Source organism: Trachemys scripta, chromosome 12, assembly GCF_013100865.1.
Source record: "Trachemys scripta elegans isolate TJP31775 chromosome 12, CAS_Tse_1.0, whole genome shotgun sequence".
Taxonomy (NCBI): domain Eukaryota; kingdom Metazoa; phylum Chordata; order Testudines; family Emydidae; genus Trachemys; species Trachemys scripta.
The window spans coordinates 13,568,214-13,593,492 of NC_048309.1; the positions used below are offsets into that span (position 1 = coordinate 13,568,214).

Consider the following 25,279-nt stretch of genomic DNA (forward strand, 5'->3'; position numbering starts at 1 on the left):
AGGCTGTGGGATCACATTGTAATGCAGGTTTCAGATGATGAACAGCAGCTGCAGAACTTTTGATGCACAAGGCCACATTCTTGGATCTGTGTCTCGAGCCCACCCCAATCCTCCAGTACAGGAACAGCAAAATGAGAGCTGCTCTGACAGTGGAGAAGCAAGTGGTGATTGCACTGTGGAAATGTGCAATGTTGGATTGCTATTGGTCAGTGGGAAACCATTTCGGAGTCGGAAAATCCACTGCAGGAGCTGTCATCATGCAAGTGTGCAGGGCCATTAATAGTTTCCTGCTATGCAGAACTGTGACTCTCAGCAATTTAGAGAAGATAGTGTTTGGATTTGCAGCAATGTAGGGTTACCATCCATCTGTATTTCCCCGGACATGTCCGGCTTTTGCATTTCTAAATAGCCGTCCGGGAGGAATTGGTAACAAGGTTAAAACGTCCGGGGGTTTTTTCTCCCTTGCCTCCCTCCCTCCCTCCCATGCAGAGTGTGGCTGCTGATTGAGCGGCTGGGCCGATTGAGCCACTCCCATTGGCCTCCAGCAGCCAGAGCCCTCCCCTGCTCCCCCCCTCCCTCTGTCTGCAGCCCTGTGTAACACACAAACCAACCCACCGGGAAGCGTGTTTTGCCTACACGTGGAGCCAGAATGGTAAGGGGAGGCTGGGGGGGGCAGTCAGGGAGTAGGGGAGTGTTGGATGGGTCCCCGGCCTCCACCTGCCACCCCCTCGCCGTGCGGCCCCCCCCTCCGTGGATCCCCCTCCCTGCCTGCCTCTCCCTTGCCTGCTTGTACTGCCAGAGGCAGCAGCAACTGCTGTCTGCTGCCCCAGGGTCCTAGCATCCCCCATCCACTAATGGGAAGACAGGCTGCCCTTCCACCCTAGCCCTGAGCCTCTCCAGCACCCCAAACCCCTCAGCCCCAGCCCTCATCCCCCCACACCCTAATCCTCTGCCCCAGCCCTGAGCCTCCTCCTGCATCATGAACCCCTCATCCTCAGACCCATAGCCCTCGCTCCTCCATCCCCTCCTATCCCCAAGCTCCCTCCCAAACCTCCTCCCCCCTTCCCACACACCCCCTCCTGCCCTCAAACTCCCTCCCAAAGCCTGCACCCTCTCCCTTTGCACCGCCTCCCACCCCCAAACTCCATCCCAGAGCCTGCACCCCTCATCCCCTCCTGCACACCCACCCCCTGCCCCAGCCAGGAGCCTGCACCCAGCACCCAAACTCTAGCCCAGAGCCTGCACCCCTCCTGCACCCTAATCCGTATGCCAGGACCTGCACCCCAGACCTCCTCCCCCAACCCAACCCCCCTCCCAGAGCCTTAGGCAGGTGTGGGGGGGTTCTGGGTACCACCAAAATTTCTACAACCCTGCCACCCACGCGAGTGGATAAGAGTCGGGGCAGTCAGGGGACAAGAAGCAGGGGGGTTGGGGTTCTCAGGGGGGCAGTCAGGAGGTGAGAAGTGGGAGGGAGTGGATGGGGACGGGGTGGGGACGGGGCTAGGGTGGGGCTTCCCGCCCCCTCCAGAGTGTCCTCTTTTTTGATTGGGGAAATATGGTAACCCTAAGCAATGGGGTTCCCGAACTGCAGTGGAGCAATAGATTGCACACATATCCCTATTTTGGCACCAGACCACCTTGCCGCAACAAGCTACCTTTCAACAGCCAAACAAGCATTGGTGGATCACAGGGGACACTTCACCAACACCAATGTTGGCTGGTCTGAGAAGGGGCATGACACTCACATCTTTAAGAGCAGAAAGCTATAAGCGGGGACTTTCTTTTCCCAACTAGCAGATTACTGGCGTTGATGCAATTAGTGATCCTGGGGGACCGAGCCTATCCATTGATCCCCTGGCTGTTGAAGTCATACACCAGCCACCTTGACAGACCAAGGAAAGATTCAACTACTGGCTCAGCAGAATGACATATACAGTATGAAAAGCCCAAATATGGAAGTACCACAGAGATCTAGTAATACGTGTCCATTTCTACCACTGGCATCACAATTATAAGGAGATAATTCAGTGCTGCCATAGTATCCATTCCATTCTGAGCTGTGATACCACCCTTGGGAGCCGAGGACACCCTAGTTAGATTCCACATACCCTTGTGCATATTCTGTCCAAATGGATGCTCTGCTTCAATACATACAAGCAATGATGATATACTGTATTTATATAGCACCTGTGATGGGTTCCCTCCGGGGTGCCACCTGAAACTGGGGTACCACTGAGCCCCCCAACCCACCAGCCTTACACTGTACTGCTATGACCAGCCTGCCAAGCCCTCTCCCAGGCTCCAGCCTGCACTTTACCAGCACACATACAGGTAGGGACACACCCAGCTGTAGGACATACAGATGCTGTGATAAGCTCTGCATGGAAAGGCACACCTAGGGTACCTCCCAGTTCCTAAGGCACGCACACTCCTCTGGAGTGTAAAAAACCCAAAATTATACCATCTTGCGCTACACAGGTATCTGTACAGTGTAAGCTCATGAAATTCAGTCCCTCCCTCAATATGGAGAAGGATATGCAACAGCTTTCTGCTCCAAGTTATGACTCCCACACACTGGTTTTAGACAAAGCAAAAATAAGATTATTAAGTACAAAAGATAGATTTTAAGTGATTATAAGGGATAGCAAACAGAGCAAAGCAGAATACCTAGCAAACAAAGAAAACACCCAAACTAAGCTTAATATACTATATCCAAAGAGATTGGATACGAGTAGCAAATGATTCAGGCAGGCTGCAGAGATTCTTAAGGGACCAGCTGCACTTGTTTACAGCTTAAAAAACCCATATCACTTTCACAGGCTAAAAATCACTTTAGCCTGGCTCCAGCACTCCTCCCTCCCTCCCCACCCCCCACCCCCGTTCAGTCCTTGTTCCTCAGGTGTTTCTAAGAGTCTCTTTGGGGTGGGGAGTCAGTGAAGAACCACAATGATGTCATTCTCATGCCTTAAATAGCTTTTGCATATGGCAGGAACCTTTTGTTTCAAAAAAGCTTGGTTCCCATGCCAGTCAGTAGAAAAACACTGATATTCCAAGATGGAGTCCAGCACCAGGTGACCTGATCACATGACACTGTTGTGTCATAGCAGTCATGAGTCAGAGCCTGTGTACAGTGTCCTCAGAAAGGCTTCCTGGTGGGAGATTAGTTTCTTCCAAGACCTATTGTTTTCTCCTAAAGGCTCATCAACCTGAATGGGCCCTTCCCAGCTAGCCATCTAGACTGAGTATCTTTTGCCTAGTGGGCGTTCCCCAGGTGTAAACACATTTGTAATACAGATCTATAGTCAATATTCAGTAAATCATAACCTTTCCAATGATATCTCACATGACCTATCTTGAATTATGCCATAATCATATCATTATATCACTGTGAAGAATATGGGTTGCAGTGTCACAGCAGCTTCCACCCTAAATATCCCCAGTGCATTTGGGGTGGCATTTTCAAAGATGTCTAACTTCCTTAGGCTCCAAGATCACACTGAAATGGGAGTTGGGTGCCTACCTCCTTTACTCAGCATTGAAATCCAGCCACTTCTGGAACAAGGAGGGTAGCAGCCAGACAGACCTCGAGGAGAAGAAATTTTGGCCAAAGAGGCAGAAGCCAATTTACAAACAATACTTTGGAGTTTTCAATGTCCAGGCAGGTTAAATAGGGTGTGACAGATGCAATGCTATGAAAACTGCATTCACTTCATAAATGATATATGTCTAAATGTTCTCCCTCTCTACGGGCTGGCTAGTGATTGTATTCCTGGTTAAATAGGTCAGAAAAAGGATGCTTCCTGCAGGAACAAACACAGGGACAAGGGGTGAGTTATTAATGTAAATCATCAATTCTGAAACAATGCAGGTAACAAGTCTTTAAAGTCATCCCCCCTTCACCTGCTCCAGCCCAGAGGAAACAAACACAGACATGTTTGACTTGGGTTAAGAGGCCCAAGACAAAGTACTTGAAACTGTATATGTGAGAGCACTGAGCTAGGGAGGTGGTCATTCACACTCTATCCAAGAGTAAATAGACATGACACGGATCATGAAAGACAAGCCCTGCCATATTTTAAGGGTATGTTTACATTGCAATTAAACACCCACACCTGGCCCACGTCAGCCAACTCACGCTTACATGGCTCAGGCTGCGGGCTGTAAAACTACAGTGTAGATGTTCAGACTCAGGCTGAAGCCCAGGCTCTGGGACTCTTTCCCCTGAGAGGGTCCCGGAACATCAACAACGCAACTTCATAGCCCCACAGCCCAAGCCCTGAAAACCTGAGTCAGCTGACACGGGCCAGTGGTGGGTGTTTAATTGCAATGTAAACATATCCTAAGTCTCCCAGAGTCTACCAGTGGAAGATGGGTGACCATTTGGTAAACTAGAAGTGTGTATAAGCTGTTTATTGCTTTTAAGATGTGTTTTTTTCCCTCCTGTAATGCTTTTGTTTTGGATAACTTCACTTTGCTTTATGAAAGCTTCCTGGTCACTGGTAACCTAACATTGCACCCAACCCACTAAACTGCAGGTGCTAATCTGAACTTTGACCTGCTGAAGGGATGTCAGTGAATTGCTGGAGTCCACTGCCTAGGACCATAGCTGGGAGGGAGAAGAATGTGGGATTCCACCATGAAAAAGGTAAGTGACCACGAGGGGGTCTGAGGTGCAGCTAATTTGGGAACTATTACAAAAAGGTTCAGTTTTTAGGTCTCATCTGAAATATCCAGACAGTGTAAACTACATGCATCTCAATTTAGGAGAATGAGTTAGTCCTCCCAGGGCATAAGTAGTTCCAGGGAGTTTAGGTATTTCAGGACTAGATGCTTCAGGCCTGACTCCAATTACATTTAGATGGAGTTACACCAGCCTAAAACCAGTTGACTTCTGTGGAGTTACTCCTGATTTATAGGGGTATGAGATTAGAATCAGGCCCAGAGACTATGACATATATGCACAACACTTACTTCATTAAGTGTCTTCACATCATGCAACAAATTGCATTATTTGGCTAAACAGAGAGGAAAATAATAGCATGTACTTTGCCATGTGAACACAGTGTGGCAAGAAGTGCCTTTGGTTCCTATTGTACTGTAAGTGCAGTTCAACAGCACCCAAAATACAGGCATTAATTATTTCAGTATAATCAATTTTCAGCTCACTTTATCCTTTGCTTCTTACAGATGCTTTACCTAAATAAGTGAGAGCACTAAAACTAATTTTTCCTTTGCTGACAATGGAGATTGTATTGTTCCCCAGATGAACATAACATGCTAGGTAAAGGGACAATTTCATCTGCTGTAGTGAAGTTACTAGGAGAGAAATGCCGCAGTCATTCTACTCATCAATATTTTTAATTAAAACAAATTATGTTACTTTCAGTGTAGGAAATAAAGTCGAATTCACTGATAGCCTGGTACTCCAGTGATATTTCTGACAGCAATTGATGAACTGAGGCAAAAAAAAATTACAAAATTAGTCCATCAACTCTTATAATGTATCTAAAACAATAGAAACAAAATCAAGATGTCAGCCTTAGTTATCGTACTCCCTCCATCTGTTATTTCCCCAAGATGTTTCACTGGCACTGAAAGACATATATAGCTTGTAGGTCTATAGTATATAGAGAAATAGTTCCATTGACTTCAGTGGAGCTATGCCAACTTACACCAGCTGAGGACCTGACCTTAGACTATATAATGGTTAGTTACACTGGCTGGTAGCTTTCCATGATCGGGAAGGATCAACTTTGCTCACAACAGAGCATGGTTTTCTTTGGCCATTTTCTACTGTTTACTATCTCATTTGTACAAAGATGAAGTGCAAGAAGATTTTCATCTATTCCATTATTCTCCATCAATATTGTTCTTATTAAACATCATGCACAATCACTGATTATATGTTCACTGCTGCACAGGGCACCATGAGTTGCTTTGAATCCCTGAGATTGAAAGCACCGTAATCAGGTGTTCTTGTTTTGGGATTTTTAAAATCAGACAGCCTCTCCCCCAAATACTGCTAACACACACTCTCCCCCTTCATTTGGGAGTCTTTTTAATTTATTGGGGGGGGGGTGTGAGGAAGAGCTAACATTTGGAATTACTGCCAATTTTACATCAAAACAATGAAAACCCAGAGAAATATGGGGGACTCAACTCAGTCTGAAACACGTGCTGAAAAATACCTAGAAAAATGAGTAATTCCTACTCTTAAAAAAAAAAAAAAATACCTGCTTCATTGTTGGCTTTTAACATGCACCATAGCATAAAAGTCTTCTACACAATCCTCAGGACATTCATAAAGAAGGTATGTTTAGATCTCCTACATTTTAGCAGGCAAACATGACGCTTTTTTTAGCATCCTTTGCTTATGATGTTATCACCAAAATCTTTTATCTTTCTTTACAATCAGCATTTCAGATGCTACTACTGGTAACCACCACCTTACAAATTAACAGCATAACCATGCATGACATTAGGAGGCTCAAAACTAGTGATCTGGAGAAGCTATGAAATTTTAACGGAACTGTGAACTTGGTGCAACTCACCTGATTAAGGTTTCATTACACTCTGAAAACTCCTGAACTATGCAAACCTCAAATGTACCCAGGTCAAATTTTGAGTGGACATGGTCACATCCATCTAGACTCATAATTTAAGTTTCACATAGCTTCCTCTTGAAATCATTAATTTAGTTTGGGGTAATAATTTAAAATTGCAAACTGAAAAATCATGTGGTGAAAACCATGTGAAGAGAAACAGTTCCCCTGAACTCCTGCAAACAAAAACCCTGAACAACTCACAAGGCCAGTGCTTGAGGTTGTAAACAAAATACCATCCTACTAATTTATGTCATAAAACGTAATTTAATCATCAGTTTGCAACTGTAACCCAGTGGTCAGGGTGTTGTCCTACTCTGTCTCTAGTCCACAGATGATATGAGACTGTTACAGCTCTCACATGGCAAGGCTACCTTCATCTCAATCTGTGGCAATGCCTTGTTTCAGTTCTGAAGGCCCCCTGTTCAATTCCTCATGTTGGCAGTCACATAATTACTGTCCTCTTAATCTCCAAATAAGCCACCCTAACAATGTCCAGGGGCATAGAGCAGGGGTCAGCAACCTTTCAGAAGTGGTGTGCCGAGTCTTCATTTATTCACTCAAATTTAAGGTTTCGCATGCCAGTAATACATTTTAACGTTTTTAGAAGGTCTCTTTCTATAAGTCTATAATATAGAACTAAAACTATTGCTGTATGTAAAGTAAATAAGGTTTTTAACATGTTTAAGAAGCTTCATTTAAAATTAAATTAAAATGCAGAGCCCCCCGGAGCGGTGGTCAGGACCCGGGCAGTGTGAGTTTCACTGAAAATCAACTCGTGTGCCGCCTTTGGCACGCGTGCCATAGGTTGCCTACCCCTGTCCTAGAGCAATATTGGAATGAACTGGCTAGTGTGCATGCCTACCCACCACCCTTTACCAAATGGAATCAACCCTGCTTAGCTGTGCCGTAGGATTTATACCACTATCCACAAAAGGAGATTTCCTTCAGTTTAATCTTCATTCATGGTCTAGAAAAAATTTACATTAACTGTGTCATGAGGGACGTTTGTACCCCAAATGCATTCAGAAACTTCAAATATTTAAAAAAACTGTTCTGAGCAAAAAAATGAATTTAACTAGCAAATTGAAAGAACTAGCAGGACTCTCATTCTGGGTGTGCCTAGATGCAATTTCCACACCTCCTTGGAGTATCTTCAACCTTAAGGTGACTGTATGAAGCCACCACTTGCACTGCAATGCACCATCATCAATAAGCAAAAGCAATGTCCTAAAACAGCATAGGTGGATGGACACTAGTTCATGATCAGAGGGGTAGCCGTGTTAGTCTGAATCTGTAAAAAGCAACAGAGGGTCCTGTGGCACCTTTAAGACTAACAGAAGTATTGGGAGCATAAACTTTTGTGGGTAAGAACTTGCATCTGAAGAAGTGAGGTTCTTACCCACGAAAGCTTATGCTCCCAATACTTCTGTTAGTCTTAAAGGTGCCACAGGACCCTCTGTTGCTTTTTACTAGTTCATGAGTTATCACAACGTGTATGCTCAAGGGGTACAACATTACCCCACAAATGCATTATCTATTAGCATGCACAAACTACATTTATGTCAAACAAACAGCTTGTTTAGTGAAGGATACATAGTTATCACTATTGCAACACGAGATACTCTGACTAGAAGCAAACATGTAAACTGAACTACTAAAAATACAAGATATATACCCCAAATATGTTGCACTTTGTACCCCCATATACTTTTTTGATACAGAAAAAATATTTTTCATGCTATTTCTTTTTGGGCTGAGTTGTGTACATGTCCTAAAACAGCATAGATGGATGGCCACTAGTTCATGAGTTATCAGAACATATATACACTCACAGGGTACAACATTACTCCATGAATATGGAGGAGGGTTAAATGGTTGGAGGCCTCTGATTTTAGAGCACAAAGTTCTGCGTTCTACCCCTGCTGTCACTGGGACATACTAAGTGGCACAAAATCCCTGATAGCTGTCGATTTGTTCCAACACTTACATTTTATAATTTGCTAAAAATATGATCATTCAACAATTTAACATATTGCAGGTTGAGGTTCTTAGCTTTTCCAGCACTCATCTCCTTTGATTCAGTCTTCACATCTTAAAGTTTAAGTCATAACTATCTGATATGAGTGTGAGGGCATGAATTTTCTTACACTATGACCCCAAACTTGCATTTTGTTCCCCATTACACTGGAGTCCACTCACACAGAACTTGCAGGATTCGGGCCTATTTTTCATAAGATGCTAACGACACAAAGTGCACCACACAGAACTGGTCAAAAAATTTCATTTGGAAAAAAAAAAAAAAAAATTCCCCAAAAGAATAATGTTCCCCTCCCCCCCAATTAAAAAGGAGCTCTCTATTTGAGAAATTTTAATGGTGTCAAAAAACGGAAACCCGCAAATTTCAGTCTGATAACTGAAAAATTTCAGCTTAAAAACCGTCTGTCTCCACCACCACCACCCCTTCACGTTTTTGGATCTTTCATGAAAACCCCAAGACTGCTGATATAAAATGTTGAGATCCATCAGTTTTTTTTAATTGGAACAAAAATGTTTCCTCGCTAGCTCTAGTGCAATCTAAGAACTAAATAGCAACAACAGTGACAATTTATTTTCTAAGCGGTTCATAGTAAAATGAAATTGTTGTACAGCCCACATTTTTTAAATCTAGCATTTAGCCCGTGTGGCTGAGATTTGTTCGTAAATTCCAGGTTCAACACGGTCAATTAGCACATGCTAAAAATACACATCTGTCAGTTTTTAAGTGACATTTTTGTGTTGCTTTTTTAAGATGACATTAGCCTCACAGTACCATGCAAGTCTGATAAAAGAAGAATCTGTAATCCTGTGGGTAACACATCAATCTAGTTAAACAGTCCAGAAGCCTGGGGAACTCCTCTTCCTTTTGAATCTTTAATCAATCCGGAAACATCTGGCATTCAGAGCATTTCATGTTATTCCACTTATTATACAAATGCTTCCTAGAAATTAGCTATCAGTAAGTGATAGACAGTTAAGAAAATCAGCTTTCCCTCTCCCCACCCTCATTTCACTCGAAAACCAAATTCCCAGAACAGAAGGAACATGGTCCACTTATTTTGACAAAGGGAAAGTACAGCCAGGCATGGATCCAATTTAGTCCTCAGTGATCTTGTCTGCACTAGGAGCAAAAAAATTCCCATTGATGCATCTCCACCAGTGACTACGGTAGTGGGAGATATTGTGTAGACAAAAACTATTGCAACCACCCAGCATTTTTAACACTGGGACATCACTGGGAGCCAGGATTTCACCCAGTGTTTGTTTAGACTTGTTCTGATCCAGATTAGGGTACGTGATGATTAAGATAATTGCACCAGAGGAGCCTTTTTTACTCTAGTGTTGTCACTGAAGGAGCTGAAACAATGGGAATTTTTGCCCACCTCCCTCCCCTGGCCAAAAATAAAACAAGATGGCCTACATTTTCTACAGAGCCAAGTACCCAACAGCTCTCACCTAGGCACCCAAGTGTTTACCATCTACCCAGTCCCCTTTGTTCTCAATGAGAGTTGCTGGGCATTGAGAGATCTAGCCTCTTCATTAATAAGTCAAGCTTTTGAAAGTGTTGGGCACCCATACTTGAGCCAGGATTTTTCGAAAGCTCAGCTTCCCCTTAGGCACCCAAATGAAGTGGCCAGATTTTCCAAGAGCATTCAACACCCAGCAGCTCCTATGGACAAGAATGGGAGCTGCAGGATGCTGGCTTCCTTTGAAGGCCTAGCCACTTATATATTTAGGTGCCTGAAGGCTGTGTTCAAAGTGTCTACACAAGGCCAGCCTTGTAATTGGAACTGTATGTAATTCATTTTGAAGTTTAGGTAAACTGTAAAACCTATTTGGGAAGTTAAATTTTGGATCTGAAGCACAAACTATACAACTGATATTTTAAAAGTGGACTAAACATTGGGGCTGTTCCTTCTGCAAGAACAGTTATCAGTACTCATCTCTATGAGCTAGTCTCCAGACATCACAGTTAGTGAGTCACAGATGAAGCCATCTGATTGCTTATAACTTTAGTTTGTAGGGCAATCCCACCTCTGAACTGGCTACCCCAGTGCTCTAGTTCAGGAAGGCAGTGACATGGGAGGAGATCAATGGAGGTTAGACACCTAAATACTTCCGAGGATCTCAGCCAGACTCCCAAAAAAGGATCCACTTTCTAACAATATGGAAGGTGGATCTTTCTTCACACAACAAAGACGTCCCTTCAGTAGATGGGACTAAAGCAGTGAGATGCAAACAGAATATAGTGATTCTGGATTTAATCATTACAAATATGGACAGACAGGTGCATGGTAACTGTGAGAACAGCTCAGCGAATGGCCTAGCAAGTGCAGAGGTGGTAGATTTCACAAGACTCAGAACAAACGTCTGCCGAGCAGTCAGGAAGAAGGTGTGATCAAGGTAAATACTTGTGCCAAGACATAGCTACAAGAAGCAGATTGCGTTCCTATTGCTCGACAAACCCCACATTAAAGAGAATAAGCAGCTGGTTTTCTTAAGTGCCGTGTCTTGGCATATCATAGGATGAAGTGCACCAGTACACAGATTTGTAGGTGTAGATCCTCGGCTGCTGTAAGGTATCATAGATCCATTGGATTTAATGGAGTTATGACAGTTTATGGTACTTGATGCTTTGCCCTGTAATCTCCATATATCCGTTCGATACAAGGCAAAAAAGAATTTTTTTAAAACCAGACATTACATATATTACAGTAGTAGTTTTCTACACATTATTTTCCATGCTACACATTACTTTCAATTACAGGATGTTCTTTGGCTTGCAACCCTACCATGTAGCTGATTAGTGAACTGTATATATTTTCCAGCAAAAATCTCTTCTCTTGTAGACATTAAAGAAACATTACAAAGCAAATGCATTAGGCTGAATGGCAAAGATGACCAAAGCATTTAGAATGGCAAGTGATTCAGACACAATTGTCTGTGTATATACTGCTATAGAATTGAATTAATATACGTTTGGCCTCAAGATATACGAGACAGTCAAAGCTGATTTTAATAACTAGGTTTTTTTCTCAGAATCAAATTTCATCACTAATACATCCTCATCTAACATATGGGCATTCTTATCTTGCATCTGAAAGTGCTCTACAGTATTTCCCATGATATTTAAAGAAGATTAATAATTTTTAATTTTTACTACAGCTCTAGTGACAACTAGTCTTTAAGCTGGGCAAATTTTCCTTCATTATGATATTGTAAATCAAGCGAGTCTAGAGTTGTCACAGAATCCGTTCAGTTTAAAAATCTCACAACATTCAGGGAAGTACACAATCTGAATTGACAAGTTACACATCCACCCACCAGCAGCCAACACAAGCAGTCTCTCAGGGTCACGAAGCAGCTGTTAAAAGTAGAATGAATATAGGGTATCTTCATTAGTGGATATAGTCTTGTCCAGTGATTAAAGGCAAAGGGAAACCAATGGCAACAGCCAAAGCAAACACTCAACCCAACAACCAAATGTATATAAAAATTCTGATATTTCATGATGCTAATGTGGATCTTGAACAAAGGAGTCTTTGGGCTAGCTTCTCAAGCAGCACAGATGCCCAATAAGGCAGATGGAAATTCCCTAGTACAGTGAAAATCCTGGAGGGACATAAAACTGACTTAGCTAGCTCTACACCACCCACTCTCTACCCCCCAGAAACATGAAGTTCATCCTGTGATCCAGCAATCCTTAGAGAAGTGCTCCTGCCACCTTAAGATCAGGTGCTCTGGACACCAGCCATCACCTGCATTAGGGGAACAGAAAAGTGGCTTACAGCCACTTCTCCCACCCCACCCCCACACTGAGTAGAGCTTGACATAAGGACTTGGCCTTTGCTATATATTACAATCCTATCTTAGAGAATTACACTGCGGTCTATCACTGCTAAACCTGAGCACCTTACATGTTAAAAAAGTCAATGGCAATAAAGTCCCAACCATTATTAATATTTAAAAGATTACTTTTAATACATCTCTACCTCGATATAACGCTGTCCTCAGGAGCCAAAAAAATCTTACTGCGTTATAGGTGAAACCGCGTTATATCGAACGTGCTTTGATCCACCGGAGTGCGCAGCCCTGCCTGCCTGGAGCACTGCTTTACTGCGTTATGTCCGAATTCGTGTTATATCAGGTCGCGTTATATCGGGGTAGAAGTGTATTTGAAAAAAAGTTGAGCCATTGGTCAGGTCTACATCCAGTCAAAAAAACCTGAAAAGTTTTCATTATTTTTTTTCTGGTTTGACTTATTCAGTGGCAAGACAGGAATATTTTTTTCAGAAGGATAAATGAGAGGGCAAGATCAGTTTCAATGTAACCTGACTGGCAGCTCCTGTATTTCTCATGTCGCCCAAGTACAAAAGGTATCTTATTTCACAAAGATCTGCTTTTGTTATGATCAATTATTTATATTAAATGCCAGACTTTATGGACTGCTGGACCAATCTGATATGGTAATTTGAATGTACGTCTCCAAGCAGTAGGATGACCACCTACATTTCAAGGAGTAAAGGACCACAAGGCCTTATTTAATGAGACAGCATCCCACTGTGACACTGCACCCCATATTCTTCATAGTGATATTATTACGATATGATTATAGAATAATTATGATGTAGTTCATGCAAGATAAGTCATGTGAGCGGTCATTGGAAAAGTTAAGGTTTGCCAAGTATGATTATCCTATTTGTATGCATGTATCATTTTTGTATCTGAAGTTATCAATATTGACTATGTACAGTATCTGTACTTCAAATGTAGTTACACTTGGGTAACGCCCACTAGATAGTGGGTAGGGAAGGGCCTATTCAGGGAAATGGGCCATTAGAAAAAACAATAGGTCCTAAGAGAAGCTTATCTCCCACCTGTGAACCTTCCTGAGAACACTACAGACAGCCTGAGAGTGATGGCTGCTATGACTCTACAAGGACATATGGAGAGGCCACATGATGCTGGACTCCATTTTGGGATGTCAATATTTTTCCCACAGACTAGTCTGGGAACCAAGTTTTGGAACAAAGAGTTCCCGCCATATGCAAAAGCTATATAAGACAGGGATCAGGAATATTTGTGGCACCTTAGAGACTAACAAATTTATTTGAGCATAAGCTTTCGTGGGCTACAGCCCACTTCATCGGATGCATAGAATGGAACATATAGTGAGGAGATATATATACATACAGAGAACATGAAAAGGTGGGAGTTGTCCAACCAACTCTAAGAGGCTAATTAATTAAGATGAACTGTTGTCAGCAGGAGAAAAAAAACTTTTGTAGTGATAGTCAAGATAGCCCATTTAAGACAGTTTGACAAGAAGCTGTGAGGATACTTAATATGGGGGAAATAGATTCAATGTGTGTAATGGCTCAGCCATTCCCAGTCTCTATTTAATCCTAAATTGATAGTATCTAGTTTGCATATCAATTCAAGTTCAGCTGTTTCTTGTTGAAGTCTGTTTCTGAAGCTTTTCTGTTGCAAAATTGCCACCTTTAAATCTGTTACTGAATGGCCAGAGAGGTTGAAGTGTTCTCCTACTGTTTTTTGAATGTTATGATTCCCGATGTCAGATTTCTGTCCATTTATTCTTTTGTATAGAGACTGTCCGGTTTGGCCAATGTACATGGCAGAGGGGCATTGCTGGCACATAAAGACATACATCATATTAGTAGATGTGCAGGTGAATGAGCCCCTGATGGTGTGGCTGATCTTATTAGGTTCTATGATGGTGTCACTTGAATAGATATGTGGACAGAGTTGGCATCGGGATTTGTTGCAAGAATAGGTTCCTGGGTTAGTGTTTTTGTTCTGTGGTGTGTGGTTGCTGGTGAGTATTTGCTTCAGGTTGGGGGGCTATCTGTAAGCGAGGACAGGTCTGTCTCCCAAGATCGTGAGACTGAGGGATCATCTTTCAGGATAGGTTGTAGATCTTTGATGATTCGCTGGAGAGGTTTTAGTTGGGGGCTGAAGATAATGGCTAGTGGCATTCTGTTATTTTCTTTGCTGGGCCTGTCTTGTAGTAGGTGACTTCTGGGTACTCTTCTGGCTCTGTCAATCTGTTTTTTCACTTCATCAGGTGGGTACTGTAGTTTTAAGAATGCTATAGAGATCTTGTAGGTGTTTGTCTCTGTCTGAGGGATTGGAGCAAATGCAAAGACTCCTGGAAACACCTGAGGAACAAAGACTGAACTGGGGGAAGTGCTGGACCCAGGCTAAAGGGATTTCTAGCATGTGAATGAAGACCTGAGAAACCGAAACTGTAAAGCTAATGCAGCTTGTGCCTTAAGAATCTGCAGCCTGCTTGTATCATTTCCCAGGGTGAGAATCTGCTAATTCATATCCAGTCTATCTAGTATATTAAACTTAGGTTGTGTTTTTGTTTATTTGCGAAGTAACCTTCTTTGATCTGTTTGCTATCCCTTATAATAACTTAAAAGCTATCATTTGGAGTAAATAAACTTATTTTTGTTTTAATCTAAACCAATGAGCTTTGACTGGAGTGCTTAGGGAACATCTCTGTTTGGTTACCACAAGTGTGCATTGTTCTCTTCACACTGGGGGAGAGGCGGACCAGGTATTAAACCCATTCACTGGTCAGATTTGACCAGGGCAGGATGGTACTGCTCTGGGGTCCTAGGCTGGGAAGCTGGTGGTTAGAGAGCCTGTGTGTAACTGCAGCTGGCGGTGTCTCTACCTGTATGAATGCTGGTGAAAGTGCAGGCCAGAGGGCTTTGCAGCTTATCACAGTAGTACAATGTGAAAGGGAGCCCAGGCTGGTAGGTCAGGGGGCTCAGTGGTACCCCAGTTTCAGGTGGCACCCCAGGGGGAACCCGTCACACCCACAATATTTTGTTTTGGATTAAAACGACCCACACATTTTATACTGTGACACAAATGTATGATTGTTGCTTGCAAACATTGCTTTAATCAGATCAAATGCTTTTGATTAGTTGTATATTAATCACAGAGAATCACACAGACTGTAAACAGGGACTGGAGTCCTGGTCCATTACTGGGGCTTGTAAGTGTTACCACAATGCAAAGAAACAACTGCTGTCCATTAACACGGAGCAGGTGATCAGTGGAATGAAATGAATCTTAAAGTAGTGCATACTAAAAAATTACCAGCAGTACAATCCAGCTGCAACCCCTTCTGTATTTCAGTTTTACTGGAATGTGAGATGGAGGTATGTCATCGTTTAGAGGACTTTTTTCGTAAGGATGGAAAGACTCTGGGAGATGAGAATGTTGTGTTTTCTTAGGAATATATTATGCTCTGCAGAGGAAGCATGTGATAAAAATGTTGCTATGGGAACTATTCTTTATTACATAAATGTAAATTGTCAGGTTTTAGATAATCAATGTAAAAAACCATAAATGACCCAAATTAGATTTCAAGGTATACACTGGCTTTCCAGAATTTTGTCCTCTGATTCGCTTTATGAATAAATGATTTGCTTTCAAACAAAATTACTTGAACAAGCTTTAAGAACCACATACACAAGCATCAGCTTCACCCCACTCTCTTAGAAATGTCAGAACTTAAGAGAAGTTGTACAGTCAAAACTCTGCTCCCATTTTTCCTCAGGCTGGAATTAACCCAGATTTACACTGGAGAAACTAGGCGCAGAATATGGCCCGAAGAGCCGATTCACTGATTAAACACATGCCAGGTTTCTTGGAGAAAAACATTAGACCAATTCTCTATCTTCTATCTCACCACAGAGTGATGGAATCCTTCCCACTTTGGAACGAATCCTCAGACAGCGGTTCACAAAACAAGGATGTTTTCCCCACTAAAGAATTTCACCAGTATTTGCTCACCTCTCACTCCGCCCTGCCCCTCAACCTGCACATGGCTCAATATAACCAGCACCACCCTCTGCTAAGGCGAACTGGATGAGAGTCTTACTTTAGCCAGAAAGACTCACCAAGATGGAAAGTTGAAGTAACTTGCTCAAGACCATAGACTCAGCGTCTGAGTCAAGATTCGAACACAGTAGCACCTGACAACTCAACCCTGTATCCATAAAAATAGCACTTGTAACTTATTATTGTGAAGACATGATGTATTTTACTTCTCCAATCTAAATGTATCTAACTCCAGAATACATCAGGAAAATACATCTGTAGTCCAACACACCAAGCTAGAAATCACCAAAATAAAGTGGGATTGGATAATATTGGTGTGTAACCATCCACTTCCAAATTAGCTTAATCACTGCTGTCAGCAAGGCATGCTTGAGTGAACTATAAGACCTATATCATAACCCTAAACATATGGAAAGAAGAGAAGAGGCTCTTTTATTCATCTAGATTGTGTCTTTCTCTAAAATACAGCAAACTAAGGCCACAATCCTATCGATAGTTGGGCACATGAGTAGTCACACTGAACTTAATGCGACTTCCCACAAAGTGTGCCAAGTTACTCATGGGCCAGATTTTCAAAGAGCTCAGCTCCTGCATAGACAACTAAATGATATGGAAGTGGAAATCTGGACCCAGTTGTGAGTACTGAGCAGCTTGTACTTACCGTTTTCACTATGACAAGGTTAGAGGGATTGCCTGCTACATCCCACAATATATGGAAAGTGATAATTTGATGTACTGTATCCTCATCTAGGAGGAAGGATTGTCCCACGGTCAGGACACTAGCCCAGATGTCTCAAGACCTAGGTTCAAGTCCCTACTTCCACCACAGACCTCCTGCATGACCTGCCCCAGTCATACAGGTAGCTAAGGATCTGGGCTCATCTGCTCTTTTAGGTGCCTAAATCCACCATTTAGGTGCCACGTACATTCTCAAAGCCACCACTCGGCTGCTGATTAACCTTGTGGGCAGCAAATTTACACTGGTAGGCAGCTTTTGAATGCCAAACTGCTGGTGTTTCCCCTTAGCTAACAAGCTGCTCAGAGCCAGAGGCCCCAAAGCAAGATTCTCAAAGTACACAGGGGAACATCTGTCTCACCAGCAGGCCCAGTCTGAATGCATCTAGGATCAAATATCTGCAGCAGGAGAGCCAGATGAAGGACACTAATAGGTTGAAGGGCAGCAAAGCACAAAAAGCAAGCAGGACAGGAATTTTTTGACAGAACTCTGCTCATGTGTACGTCCAAAACTAAGACCTCTCTTCCTCTGGTTTAGAGAGATCATCATCAGAGAATGCTCAAAATTAAATTTTTCTATTTGAAGGGTCATGCCTACTGTATATATTATACATATACTTGGCAGAATTAGATTTTTAATTTTAATGGATAATACCTATATTTATTTTGAATTTTTTTTGTTATCAATTTGAATTTTCTGCAGTTGGGGGGAATTCTGGGATGAGAAGGTGTCAGAATTTTTTTATGACAGTAGATGTTGAGATTCAAAAAGTTATAGCTTTATCACTGGTAAAGCACAAATTGATATATCACATATCAAAATGTACAAAGTAAATATCCTTAAATCAAACTAATAAGCTCTTAAGCATACTTTTATTACTTTGCTACCTGCAAATTTCAATTATTGATATAAATATTTGTATTGATGTGTGTGTACAGTGAAATCAATGTTTACCAACATTCACTGATAAAAAGCTAATCCTTCCAAGACTAATTATACAGACTGCAGATTCCATCAACATGAGAAAATCACAAGCAGTATCATATTTTAGCTGTCAGAAGACTGCACTGTACAAACTCCATGCACCACTTATGGAAAGTTCTCCTTTTATACTTCCTTGAGTGTCTGTTTTTCTGTAACACTATTTATATACCAAGTAAATATAGATCCAAAAGATCATAACTGTAATAAACCAGCAAAAACTTTTAGATATCCACAGAATCTTTCAAATAAATTCCCATGTGATAAACCTCAGTGTAAAGCTTCAAACTATGAACGATTCGGAGTCACTGAATTAATAATGCAAGGGCTGTTCGTATTGGCATACAACAAAAACCAGAAGGCATTCTAAACTTCTTATAACAAAAGGGTAAGTACATCCAAAAGAAAAATCTATTCTCAGAACCCTCCCACTCACCACCTTGAACCACCTTCTAACTAGGTGCATATTTTATACAATAAGAAGTATGCTTTGCAGCCTGAAAGGCTGATTAACTGCAGCTTTTAGGTAGCTTGCCATTCTTTGATACCCAGAAGAGAGACAGCAGCACCGTATTCTCAATACTACTAATGGGAATTAATCACATAAGAGGAGAATGAAAGCCAAAAGATGTTCCATAAGGAATTGGCCTGCTTACATTATATGCATCACACCCACATTTAAATCTATAAACATTTCACAATAGTAACCAAATGCATATTTGCAAAAGAAAAGGAAGGGGCAGACAGAAGAAAAAAATATCAGAAAGTATAAAACTATTGTGCACCCCCCAACTCAGTGAGAGCATTTTAGAGAGTGTTTTAAGACTAGTACAAATCTCCCTCCCCTCCCCAACACACCTGAGCTTTTAAATCACAAATGCAAACTTTTAGTGTGCAAATGGTCAGTCGGTAGGAATACCCAGTGCATGTGGCATCAACACAGCTGCAATTGCAATCCCAGGTGAGATGAATGGTTTTGACAGCCACAAATGTTACTGAATTCAAAAGGCACGAGTTTGCATTGCAGGAAGTAAGGTCTTGTCTACATGGGGACATTCAGGGAAATTAATCCTAATTAACTAAGGGGGTGAATTTAAAGTGGTTTAGTAAACCTGTGTGTGGATGCTCTTTCTCAGAATTAAAGTGGCCTTAATTCAGTTTATTAATCATTAAGGCCACTTTAATTCTGAGTAAGAGCATCCACACAAGGGTTTAATGGGAGTTAACTAATCCACTAAATTCACACCTTTAGTTAATTAGGATTACATTTTCTGAGTTTCTCCCTGTACACAAGCTCTAAAAATCAGTCACACAGGCCTTCCGACAGCATTCTAGAGAAAGTTTTAGTTAATACCCCTCCACCTATGTCACTGCTCCCTGCCCCCAGTGATTCTCAACAACTCCCCCAAACACACATCTGTTTTAAAAGACGCCACCAAAAGCCAACCCCACCCCCTATTTCAGAAGCTATCTTCCCAGTTCAGATTCTTTTGTAGCTGCATGTTACTGTCAGACTCTGATCCACCGTCCCTGTCACCAAAAGGCTTGCAGCTCAACTGCAAAGTTGAGTGAACTAGAGCCCTTTGGCAATGGAGATCTTGCTTGTGTTCCTAAGCAGAACAGAGTCCAAGTTCTGGTCTGCCCTTTCCCCAAAACCAAAGTGCATCTGTTCAGCGAGCAGCCTATTGCGCTGCACCTCAAGCTGTTTCTATATTTGTAGTGTGCAAATGACACAGTAGCGATCTGGATTGGGAGCTGAAGGCAACATATTTTTTTGTTTTCCCCCTGAGACAGCCACCGAGCAGTTCGCAAAAGAAATAACAACCGGAGCCCTCGCGCATGCTGTCTCCAGCCCTGGCCAACGAGAATGCTAAGGCATGTCACCCTGAACCACCAAAAGAGAAAAAGAACAAACAAACAGGAAGGGAAAGCACAAATACTTACACCTAAACGTCTGCTCCTAATCTTTACATACCCTTGCTTCACTATGTCATTAAAATTGGAAGCCATCCTTTTTGTGGGGAGGAGCCGCTGGCCCAAGTTGAATCCAGTCTGTGGCTGAAATGATTCACCAAGCCCACATCCCCTGGAATAATCCTCCTGACCCAGAAACTCAGCGGCAAGAGTTTTAATCCACTTGGGAGAGGGGGGAAGAGGCTAGAGGACCCCCTCTGCATCAGCTGCCGGCGCTGCCGGCTGGAATGAGCTGAGCTCAGCTCAGCTCAGCTCCTCTCCTTTTGCAGAACAGCGGGATCCGCCCTCTGCCTTCCTCCCCACTGGGGCAGAAAGCCCCCGGGCCAGCGCACCTAGCAGGGGCTGCACCTGGAGAAGCAGCAGTCCTGGCTGTTCACAGGGGGAAGCACCGGAAAGTTGCGGGGGGATCCCAGGGAGAATTATGGTCGATGCAAGAGAGACAATGAGAGCGGGGGTGAGAGAAAGCCTGGTGGAATAGGGCTGGCTGAAAAACGTTGCTGCTTTGTGAGTTGCTCTCTGTCTCCCGTTCCCTAGATGTTCTGCCCAGCCCCTTTAAATACATACACACACTCTGGACTGACTTAGCTTTCCTGCCTGTTCTTTTTACTCGTCCTTTTTATTTTCTTCACTACCTATCTTCACCCTTATTAAGTCTATTTCTATGCTCTGCGGCAGCTGTCCCAGTTTCTTCTGTCTCTTCCCCTCTTTCACCATCATCTCAGTTGTGTTCACCCCTTCTCATTACCCATGTTTCAGTCTCTCGGACTGAGCATAGGTTTGCCACCTGTCTGGGTTTTACCGGGATAGTCTGGTTTTCGGGTGCTGTGTCCAGGTGCCATAATTAGGGTTGCCCAGTTTTCGACTTGGTCAAAAAGGGGACCCTGACAGTGCCCAGTGAGATGTACTGACCGGCCACCAAAAGACCGGTTACGGTGGGGTGGGAGGGTAGGTGACCAGACAGCAAATGTGAAAAAATGGGACAGGGGGTGGGGGCTAACAGGAGCCTATATAAGAAAAAGACCCAAAAATCAGGACTGTCCCTATAAAATCAGGACATCTGGTCACCCTAGGGTGGGGAGGCACTGGGTGATTAACTCACGCCAGCCCCTGCTCAGCCAGGGCCACCTCCTACCTGCGGGCAGGCTCCTTGTCAGGCTGTATCAGCTCCCATCCCAGCCCTGAAGCAGAGGGAGTCCAGCTGAGGAGTGGGAGTGGAGATGATCCAGGGAGGGGGGGAGAGAAGTAAATGAGGGGGGCAGGACCTTGGGGCAAAGAGGTGGAGAAGGGGACAAGGTGATGAGCTCAGGTGTAACTCTATAGCACTCTGACCACTTGGAACAAGGTACTTTAGTTAGAAGTTCTGGAGCATGCTTTGACATACTGCTGTTTGAAACAGGTCATAGTATGTCAAAGCACAGTACAGAACATTTCATGCCCAGTATCAGGGTCCACAGGTCAACATGGTGCACAGCAAACTAGTGCACTGTATCATCATACCCTGACATGCCACACATTGAGCCACAGACAAGCCCGCCCTCACACACACCACGGCAAGTCATTTATTGGGAGCAAAAAAAAAAATTGGACATCACCCTTAAAACCACTGAACGTGATACTGTCCTACAATATTTCAGCATGTACATATAATTCCCTGAGGATAAACTGACATGCTGTTTTGGGGCCTGATTTAAAGTCCATGGGAGATAACAAAAAGACTCCAAAGTGCATTGGATCAGGCTCTTAGCCTCTTTGTGTGTGTGTGTGTGTGGGTGTGGGTGGGTGTGGGTGTACACCAAGTTTAAGATCCACATAAGAAAGGACCAGTGCTCAATAACAGGGGCTGTCCTGCAATTCTCAGGACAGGTGGTGGTGACCTGTGGTTTTCTGCAGGAAGGTGCATATCCCAGAAAGTCTCTTGGCTGCCTCAACAGGCGTCAACTGGCACCACTCCAGACTCTGACTGAAAGTAACCTGAGCCTTGGCCCTGTGGAAGTGGTAGAAATGTCACACAGACATATGCCACTTTTACTCTGGCAATGTGTGACTGTCCCGATGAAAAAAACTTGGCTGGCGTTGGGCAGCATGCTGCAGCCGGTGGATAGTCATTGTTTTCGGATGTTTGCAAGCACTGCTGAGCATAACAATGAACCACGAAAGGGAGAACTTCAGGCACCCCCACCACTGTCGTTGAAATGACTTATTCATACACCCCATTGCTGGGGAAGGAATTGCTCACTGTGTAAAACTGGACATTTTTAAAAATGTATCCTTTACTACCTGTTAACAGTTCTGAACACAGGCACCCATTGTCTGGGTAGGAGGATACTCAAATACCTATCCCTTTTAGACTGAGACTGCCAGCTTACTGCAATGACATCCTTCTTATAGAGGAGCTGGGCAGATGGCTACAAGGTAGACCAGGAAAGAGTCACTGAAAGTCAGAGATCAATAGTAAATGTGGAATGTACCTTCTAGGTATGTAACTAAATTCTTCAGGCAGGGATTGCTTTTTTAATGTCTATTGTACAGACCTAAGCATACGGTTGGCACCAAACCAGCAACAAGTTGGCCAGTCACCTAAGGTTTTATAATTTCACTGAGAGCCATGGAAGCAGTGAGTGTAGGCATGTGGTCTCCCATCTGGGCCTGTAGCCCTGTAACTATGAGTTGCTTTTATAGGCATCTCCATTAAATGCAGCTGATGGGACCAGGGACAGAATGCTGGTATATTTTAGGGAGTCAACTCCTGCTTTACCTACTACCTCACATACAGTTTTGTATTGGGAAAGGCAGGTCCTAGGTCATGCTATTTTCTCCACAGTGATAGTCCGCTTCTCTACTCCATATCCTACATGGACTAATTCATGGACCCACCTTTTGCTAAAAGAACCAAAAAAGTGCCACCGTGGCTAAACGACAAAGTAAAAGAAGTAGTGAGAGGCAAAAGGGCATCCTTTAAAAAGTTACATCCTAGTGAGGAAAATAGAAAGGAGCATAAACTCTGGCAAATGAAGTGTAAAAATATCATTAGGAAGGCCAAAAAAGAATTTGAAGAACAGCTAGCCAAAGACTCAGAAAGTAATAGCAAAAAAAATTAAGTACATCAGAAGCAGGAAGCCTGCTAAACAACCAGGAGGGCCACTGGACGATTGAGATGCTAAAGGAGCACTCAAGGACAATAAGGCCATTGTAGAGAAACTAAATGAATTATTTGCATCAGTCTTCATGGCTGAGGATGTAAGGGAGATTCCCAAACCTGAGCCATTTCTTTTTAGGTGACAGATCTGAGGAACTGTCCCAGGTGTCATTAGAAGAGGTTTTGGAACAAATTGATAAATTAAACAATAAGAAGTCACCAGGACCAGATGGTATTCACCCAAGAGTTCTGAAGGAACTCAAATGTGAAATTGCAGGACTACTAACTGTAGCCTGTAACCTAGCATTTAAATCAGCTTCTGTACCAAATGACTGGAGCTAATGTGACGCCAATTTTTTAAAAAGGGCTCCAGAGGTGGCCTTGGCAATTACAGGCCGGTAAGCCTGACTTCAGTACCAGACAAACTGGTTGAAACTATAGTAAAGAACAAAATTGTCAAACATATAGATGAACATAATTTGTTGGGGAAGAGTCAACATGGTTTTTGTAAAGGGAAATCCTGCCTCACCAATCTACTAGAATTCTTTGAGGGGGTCAACAAGTATGTGGACAAGGGGGATCCAGTGGATATAGTGTATTTAGATTTTCAGAACGCCTTTGACAAGGTCCCTCAACAAAGGTTCTTAAGTCATGGGATAAAATGCATTAAGCAGTCATGGGATAAAAAGGAAGGTACTCTCATGGATTGGTAACAGATTAAAAGATAGGAAACAAAGGGCAGAAATAAATGGTCAGTTTTCAGAATGGAGAGAAGTAAATAGTGGTGTCCCCCAGGGGTCTGTACTGGGCCTAGCCCTATTCAACATATTCATAAATGATCTGGAAAAAAGGGTAAGCAGTGATATGGCAAAATTTGCAGATGATTCAAAACTACTCAATATTTTAAAGTCCCAAGCAGACTGTGAAGAGCTACAAAAGGATCTCACAAAACTGGGTGACTGGGCAAAAAAATGGCAGATAAAGTTCAGTGTTGATAAATGCAAAGTAATACACATTGGAAAACATAATCCCAATTATACATATAATATGATGGGGTCTAAATTAGCTGTTACCACTCAAGAAAAAGATCTTGGAGTAGTTGTGGATAGTTCTCTGGAAACATCCACTCAATGTGCAGCAGCAGTCAAAAAAGCGAACAGAAGGTTGGGAATCATTATGAAAAGAATAGATAAGAAGACAGAAAATATCATATTGCCTCTATATAAATCCATGGTACGCCCACATCTTGAATACTACATGCAGATGTGATTGCCCCATCTCAAAAGAGATATATTGGAATTGGAAAAGGTTCAGAAAAGGGCAACAAAAATGATTAGGGGGTATGGAATGGCTTCCATATGAGGACCAATTAATAAGACTGGGAATTTTTAGCTTGGAAAAGAGATGACTGAGGGGAGGGGGGCAGATATGATAGAGGTCTATAAAATCATGACTGATGTGGAGAAAGTAAATAAGGAAGTGCTATTTACTCCTTTTCATTACACAAGAACTAGGGGCCACCAAATGCAATTAATAGGCAGCAGGTTTAAAACAAACAAAAGGAAATATTTTTTCATACAATGCACAGTCAACCTGTGGAACTCCTTGCCAGAGGATGTTGTGAAGACCAAGACTATAACAGGGTTCTAAAAAGAACTAGATAAGTTCATGGAGGATAGGTCCATCAATGGCTATTAGCCAGGATGGGCAGGGATGGTGTCCCTAGCCTCTGTTTGCCAGAAGCTGGGAATGGGCAAGAGGGGATGGATCACTTGATAATTACCTGTTCTGTTCATTCCCTCTGGGGCACCTGGAATTGGCCACGGTCGGAAGACCGGATTCTTGGCTAGATGGACCTTTGGTCTAACCCAGTATGGCCATTCTTATGTTCTTATGATGAGAAACAAGTTCTTCAGCTGAGAGAGCTCT

The 25,279-nt window shown here is 42.9% G+C and overlaps 1 protein-coding gene across 4 annotated transcripts in view; it reads right to left on the reverse strand.

Annotated features, from left to right (window-relative positions):
* DOK5 (docking protein 5) overlaps positions 1-20,461 on the reverse strand; it is a 95,140-nt gene extending 74,679 nt beyond the window's left edge. For all 4 annotated transcript variants that reach the window (XR_004647871.1, XM_034787490.1, XM_034787489.1 and 1 more), the window contains exon 1: positions 20,185-20,461. Coding sequence is in view for 3 of the 4 variants with exons in the window: in XM_034787490.1 (XP_034643381.1) it covers positions 20,185-20,250 (66 nt within the window). In the remaining variant the exon portion in view is untranslated. The remainder of the gene's footprint in view (positions 1-20,184) is intronic.
* Between the last annotated feature and the right edge of the window lie 4,818 nt (positions 20,462-25,279).